Genomic DNA, 7,500 nt, shown 5'->3' on the forward strand with positions numbered 1-7,500 from the left:
GTGTGTGTGTGTGTGTCTGTGTGTGTGTGTGTGTGTCTGTCTGTGTGTGTGTGTGTGTGTCACTGCCTGTGTGTCTGTCTGTGTGTGTGTGTGTCACTGCCTGTGTGTCTGTCTGTGTGTGTGTGTCACTGCCTGTGTGTCTGTCTGTGTGTGTGTCACTGCCTGTGTGTCTGTCTGTGTGTGTGTGTGTCACTGCCTGTGTGTCTGTCTGTGTGTGTGTCACTGCCTGTGTGTCTGTCTGTGTGAGTGTGTGTCACTGCCTGTGTGTCTGTCTGTGTGAGTGTGTGTCACTGCCTGTGTGTCTGTCTGTGTGTGTGTGTCACTGCCTGTGTCTGTCTGTCTGTCTGTCTGTCTGTGTCACTGCCTGTGTGTGTCTGTCTGTCTGTCTGTCTGTGTCACTGCCTGTGTGTGTCTGTCTGTCTGTCTGTCTGTGTCACTGCCTGTGTGTGTCTGTCTGTCTGTCTGTGTCACTGCCTGTGTGTGTCTGTCTGTGTCCCACTGCCTGTCTCTCTGTCTGTCTGTCTGTCTCTGTGTGCCACTGCCTGTCTCTCTGTCTGTGTCTGTCTGTCTCTGTGTGCCACTGCCTGTCTCTCTGTCTGTGTCTGTCTGTCTCTGTGTGCCACTGCCTGTCTCTCTGTCTGTGTCTGTCTGTCTCTGTGTGCCACTGCCTGCCTGCCTGTCTGTGTCTGTCTGTCTGTGTGCCACTGCCTGCCTGCCTGTCTGTGTCTGTCTGTCTCTGTGTGCCACTGCCTGCCTGCCTGTCTGTGTCTGTGTCTGTCTCTGTGTGCCACTGCCTGCCTGCCTGTCCGTCTGTCTGTGTCTGTCTCTGTGTGCCACTGCCTGCCTGCCTGTCTGACTGTGTCTGTCTGTCTCTGTGTGCCACTGCCTGCCTGCCTGTCTGTCTGTGTCTGTCTGTCTCTGTGTGCCACTGCCTGTCTCTCTGTCTGTGTCTGTCTGTATCTGTGTGCCACTGCCTGCCTGCCTGTCTGTGTGTCTGTCTCTGTGTGCCACTGCCTGCCTGCCTGTCTGTCTGTGTCTGTCTGTCTCTGTGTGCCACTGCCTGCCTGCCTGCCTGTCTGTCTGTGTCTATCTGTCTCTGTGTGCCACTGCCTGCCTGCCTACCTGCCTGCCTGCCTGCCTGCCTGCCTGTCTGCCTGTCTGCCTGTCTGCCTGTCTGCCTGTCTGTCTCTGTGTCTGCCACTGCCTGCCTGCCTGCCTGTCTGTCTGTCTCTCTGTGTACCACTGCCTGCCTGCCTGTCTGTCTGTCTGTCTCTCTGTGTGCCACTGCCTGCCTGCCTGTCTGTCTGTCTCTCTGTGTGCCACTGCCTGCCTGCCTGTCTGTCTGTCTCTGTGTGCCACTGCCTGCCTGCCTGTCTGTCTGTCTCTCTGTGTGCCACTGCCTGCCTGCCTGTCTGTCTGTCTCTCTGTGTGCCACTGCCTGCCTGCCTGTCTGTCTGTCTCTGTGTGCCACTGCCTGCCTGCCTGTCTGTCTGTCTCTGTGTGTGCCACTGCCTGCCTGCCTGTCTGTCTGTCTCTCTGTGTGCCACTGCCTGCCTGCCTGTCTGTCTGTCTCTCTGTGCCACTGCCTGCCTGCCTGTCTGTCTCTCTCTGTGTGCCACTGACTGCCTGCCTGTCTGTCTGTCTGTGTGCCACTGCCTGCCTGCCTGCCTGCCTGTCTGTCTGTCTCTCTCTCTCTCTGTGTGCCACTGCCTGCCTGCCTGTCTGTCTGTCTCTCTGTGTGCCACTGCCTGCCTGCCTGCCTGCCTGCCTGCCTGCCTGCCTGCCTGCCTGCCTGCCTGCCTGTGTGTGTGTCTGTGTGTGTGTCACTGCCTGCCTGTCGGTCTGTGTGTGTGTGTCACTGCCTGCCTGCCGGTCTGTGTGTGTGTCACTGCCTGCCTGTCGGTCTGTGTGTGTGTCACTGCCTGCCTGTCGGTCTGCGTGTGTGTGTGTCACTGCCTGCCTGTCGGTCTGCGTGTGTGTGTGTCACTGCCTGCCTGTCGGTCTGTGTGTGTGTCACTGCCTGCCTGCCGGTCTGTGTGTGTCACTGCCTGCCTGTCGGTCTGTGTGTGTGTCACTGCCTGCCTGTCGGTCTGCGTGTGTGTGTGTGTCACTGCCTGTGTGTCTGTCTGTGTGAGTGTGTGTCACTGCCTGTGTGTCTGTCTGTGTGAGTGTGTGTCACTGCCTGTGTGTCTGTCTGTGTGAGTGTGTGTCACTGCCTGTGTGTCTGTCTGTGTGTGTGTGTCACTGCCTGTGTGTCTGTCTGTGTGTGTGTGTCACTGCCTGTGTCTGTCTGTCTGTGTGTGTGTGTCACTGCCTGTGTCTGTCTGTCTGTGTGTGTGTGTCACTGCCTGTGTCTGTCTGTCTGTCTGTCTGTGTGTCACTGCCTGTGTGTCTGTCTGTCTGTGTCACTGCCTGTGTGTCTGTCTGTCTGTGTCACTGCCTGTGTGTCTGTCTGTCTGTGTCACTGCCTGTGTGTCTGTCTGTCTGTGTCACTGCCTGTGTGTCTGTCTGTCTGTGTGTGTGTGTGTCACTGCCTGCCTGTGTGTGTGTGTGTGTCACTGCCTGCCTGTCGGTCTGTCTGTGTGTGTGTGTGTCACTGCCTGTGTGTCTGTCTGTCTGTGTGTGTGTGTCACTGCCTGTGTGTCTGTCTGTCTGTGTCACTGCCTGTGTGTCTGTCTGTCTGTGTCACTGCCTGTGTGTCTGTCTGTCTGTGTCACTGCCTGTGTGTCTGTCTGTCTGTGTCACTGCCTGTGTGTCTGTCTGTCTGTGTCACTGCCTGTGTGTCTGTCTGTCTGTGTCACTGCCTGTGTGTCTGTCTGTCTGTGTCACTGCCTGTGTGTCTGTCTGTCTGTGTCACTGCCTGTGTGTCTGTCTGTCTGTGTCACTGCCTGTGTGTCTGTCTGTCTGTGTCACTGCCTGTGTGTCTGTCTGTCTGTGTCACTGCCTGTGTGTCTGTCTGTCTGTGTCACTGCCTGTGTGTCTGTCTGTCTGTGTCACTGCCTGTGTGTCTGTCTGTCTGTGTCACTGCCTGTGTGTCTGTCTGTCTGTGTCACTGCCTGTGTGTCTGTCTGTCTGTGTCACTGCCTGTGTGTCTGTCTGTCTGTGTCACTGCCTGTGTGTCTGTCTGTCTGTGTCACTGCCTGTGTGTCTGTCTGTCTGTGTCACTGCCTGTGTGTCTGTCTGTCTGTGTCACTGCCTGTGTGTCTGTCTGTCTGTGTCACTGCCTGTGTGTCTGTCTGTCTGTGTCACTGCCTGTGTGTCTGTCTGTCTGTGTCACTGCCTGTGTGTCTGTCTGTCTGTGTCACTGCCTGTGTGTCTGTCTGTCTGTGTCACTGCTGTGTGTCTGTCTGTCTGTGTCACTGCCTGTGTGTCTGTCTGTCTGTGTCACTGCCTGTGTGTCTGTCTGTCTGTGTCACTGCCTGTGTGTCTGTCTGTCTGTGTCACTGCCTGTGTGTCTGTCTGTCTGTGTCACTGCCTGTGTGTCTGTCTGTCTGTGTCACTGCCTGTGTGTCTGTCTGTCTGTGTCACTGCCTGTGTGTCTGTCTGTCTGTGTCACTGCCTGTGTGTCTGTCTGTCTGTGTCACTGCCTGTGTGTCTGTCTGTCTGTGTCACTGCCTGTGTGTCTGTCTGTCTGTGTCACTGCCTGTGTGTCTGTCTGTCTGTGTCACTGCCTGTGTGTCTGTCTGTCTGTGTCACTGCCTGTGTGTCTGTCTGTCTGTGTCACTGCCTGTGTGTCTGTCTGTCTGTGTCACTGCCTGTGTGTCTGTCTGTCTGTGTCACTGCCTGTGTGTCTGTCTGTCTGTGTCACTGCCTGTGTGTCTGTCTGTCTGTGTCACTGCCTGTGTGTCTGTCTGTCTGTGTCACTGCCTGTGTGTCTGTCTGTCTGTGTCACTGCCTGTGTGTCTGTCTGTCTGTGTCACTGCCTGTGTGTCTGTCTGTCTGTGTCACTGCCTGTGTGTCTGTCTGTCTGTGTCACTGCCTGTGTGTCTGTCTGTCTGTGTCACTGCCTGTGTGTCTGTCTGTCTGTGTCACTGCCTGTGTGTCTGTCTGTCTGTGTCACTGCCTGTGTGTCTGTCTGTCTGTGTCACTGCCTGTGTGTCTGTCTGTCTGTGTCACTGCCTGTGTGTCTGTCTGTCTGTGTCACTGCCTGTGTGTCTGTCTGTCTGTGTCACTGCCTGTGTGTCTGTCTGTCTGTGTCACTGCCTGTGTGTCTGTCTGTCTGTGTCACTGCCTGTGTGTCTGTCTGTCTGTGTCACTGCCTGTGTGTCTGTCTGTCTGTGTCACTGCCTGTGTGTCTGTCTGTCTGTGTCACTGCCTGTGTGTCTGTCTGTCTGTGTCACTGCCTGTGTGTCTGTCTGTCTGTGTCACTGCCTGTGTGTCTGTCTGTCTGTGTCACTGCCTGTGTGTCTGTCTGTCTGTGTCACTGCCTGTGTGTCTGTCTGTCTGTGTCACTGCCTGTGTGTCTGTCTGTCTGTGTCACTGCCTGTGTGTGTCTGTCTGTGTCACTGCCTGTGTGTGTGTGTGTCTGTCTGTCTGCCTGTCTGTCTGTCTGTGTCACTCATTGCCTGTGTCAATGTATGTCTGTATCTGTCTCTACATGCATGTGTGTCCGTGTCTCACTATATGTACGTGTACGTGTGCGTGTGTGTGCAAATATATTTTTTTCCCCCGAGGCGAAGGCGCTGGCGATAGGTTGTTAGTGATTTACGTTACTCATAGTTACTCAAGGTTCCAAACACAGCCGTGTTATTCGGGCCTCTTCGTGCGCCCAGTCCTCTCTAGGCTGTTCTAGGCGGTTTACTTTGTTAGATTTAATACATGAAATTGAAAAATACATGAATTGTTGCGTATAATTCATATTTAATGGAAGAAATGTATATTAAGGGGTCCACTGCAGCAAAAGACGTGTTTTATTATCTTTTTTTTTTATTTATATAATCTAACTTGATTCACTTATAAAATTAATATTTTAATTATACCCTTTCCATGTCTTGGAAACGTTTTCGCTGTAGTTTTCAAGGTAAACAAATCCCTAATTTCTTTTAAAAATAATAATAATAATAATAAAAAAAAAATAATAATAAATAAATAAATACTTTCAGCCTAATACACTCTAAACATTACACACAAAAACACATATCCCCGCTAAATCGAACAATAAATCCTTACAGGAAATGAGATAAAAAAGAATGAGAAAAAAAAACACGGCTTCCCCCGAGCACCCACCTCTCGAAAGTGGAGAATCGGCAAGGCCACCGCAATCACCAGCAAACAGGCCACCATTATCGAAATCGCGGCTCGTGTCATCGTCGCGAACTTAGTCGGCGCCGAGGGAGGGTTTTTCGCGTCCGGCTCACATATAAGAGCAACGTCCTGCCACTGGTTCCCCATCGCGCAACGGCCGCCGGAAGGAAATAAACATGGCCGCTCGGAAAGCTTGTCTCGCGTGTCGCTGTTCGAAGCTTCGAGGGGAGGTTTCGCTGTTTTGTTCGGGAGGAAGGTTTTATTCGCACTTTTGTAAAGTTGATGGTATTGTTGGTTTATATTAATGTAATTTCTGTTGTTTACTGAACTATATGTATATTCATTTGTATTTGTTTTTCCTGATAGGATGAAAAATGCTGTAATATGAATGCACGCCACGGCTTACTCTTTTGACAGTGCGAATAAGACCAGCCTAAGGTTTTTACCGATTTTCATTTTTTTCTACCTACTCTCTTTACTGATGTGTGGATATTTTAACTCTTTCTTTATGTTATTTCTTCCTTCATTTTATTCTTATTCATTGATCAACATTTTTAGAAATCCCGGAGATATGTTTCTTCCTCAGTCTATCTATACTTGACTCTGTCACTATCTGTATGTTCGTCTCTCTCTCTCTCTCTCTCTCTCTCTCTCTCTCTCTCTCTCTCTCTCTCTCTCTCTCTCTCTCTCTCTCTCTCTCTCTCTCTCTCTCTCTCTCTCTCTCTACATATGCATATACATACATGCATGCATACATATATATGTATATCTAGACCTTTTTGTAGCATTTCCGAAACCCCTAACACTTTGATACATGTTTGCCCTTTACGCGCGCATTTTTGGAACCTGTTGAAACATCTTTTCCGTTTGCACCAGAGTGTATGTCTCTACCGCGACATAGAATGATACACTCCGGCCAGCCAATCAGAGCTCGATATTTTTTATTTCAGATAAATTGCACGTAGTCTCAGATAAGTATTTATATTTTCATTAATTGCGAATCGCATCGTAAGTTTCTTGACACAAATTTATTTTATAAAGGTGAATAAAATGTTTCTGTGCCTTTTTAGCAATACAGCAAATACATTTTCCCTTGTTATGGGTAAAATGCGAATTTAATCATAACGGTCGTTGAAACAAGGTAAGAATTTCCAACGTGTCCGAATCATATGACTTGGTAATGACTTCAGTGGGTTGAATGTTTTCCAAAATCATGTGACCTTACAGATTCAAAAATATCAAAACAATGCTGTTTATCTTGATTTGTTGATATAATTTAATCAACAAGACAAGCAAATGCCTGTGATCATTGGAATTATCCAATTATCTGATTCGGACATGGAACTCTCTCGCGGTGGATACGATTCGATGTAAAACGCCGTGCAACTTCCACTCTTCACGTTGAGAACAGCGTATGTATCTGAATCTGAGAAATTCATTAAAAAAATTTCCACAGCCTTGCGAAGCAAAGAGTTGTGTGTATAAATAATACAAGTTGCTGAGTAGCCAGGGGCTCTTTTCATTTTAGTTTATGTAAAATTAAGAAAAATAACTTTGCATGTCAATACAATGATATCGTGTTTCGTAACTACCATGAAACAATATGATGCTACAAAAAGGCATTACATATGGAGAGAGAGATAGCTAGATAGATAGATATAAATATATATATATATATACATATTACACACACACATATATATACGTATGTATGTATGTATATACACTGTACATGTGATATATATATATATATATATATATATATATATATATATATATATAAATATATATATATATATAAATATATATATATACATATATACTTTACATATGATATATACAAATATATATATATAAAAATATATATCATGAAAAAAAAAAAATTATATATACATACATATATATATATGCACACACGTATTAATTGCGACAAATGTAAAAAATGTATGAATGAGAATGAATATCATCACAGAGCAAGAGATGTGTTTGACCGGTTTCGATTATATCTTCGTTAGAAATTCATGTGCTTCTGACATTGACAAAATCGTAACCAGTTAAAAATATTTCTTACACTGTGAAAATATTTATTCTAATTCATATTAAACACACACACACACCCACACACACATATATATATAAATATATATTATATATATATATTTATATAATATATATATGTGTGTGTGTGTGTGTGTGTTTATATATATATATATATATGTATATATGTATATATATATATATATATATATAATTGAA

The 7,500-nt window shown here is 47.1% G+C and overlaps 1 protein-coding gene across 1 annotated transcript in view; it reads right to left on the reverse strand.

Annotated features, from left to right (window-relative positions):
• Positions 1 to 5,425, reverse strand: part of LOC125035278 — a 14,942-nt gene extending 9,517 nt beyond the window's left edge. The window contains exon 1 of the mRNA XM_047627555.1: positions 5,227 to 5,425. Coding sequence (XP_047483511.1) covers positions 5,227 to 5,391 — 165 coding nt within the window. The 5' untranslated portion in view covers positions 5,392 to 5,425. The remainder of the gene's footprint in view (positions 1 to 5,226) is intronic.
• Positions 5,426 to 7,500: the final 2,075 nt, after the last annotated feature.

Source organism: Penaeus chinensis, chromosome 19 (assembly GCF_019202785.1).
Source record: "Penaeus chinensis breed Huanghai No. 1 chromosome 19, ASM1920278v2, whole genome shotgun sequence".
NCBI classification, from domain to species: domain Eukaryota; kingdom Metazoa; phylum Arthropoda; class Malacostraca; order Decapoda; family Penaeidae; genus Penaeus; species Penaeus chinensis.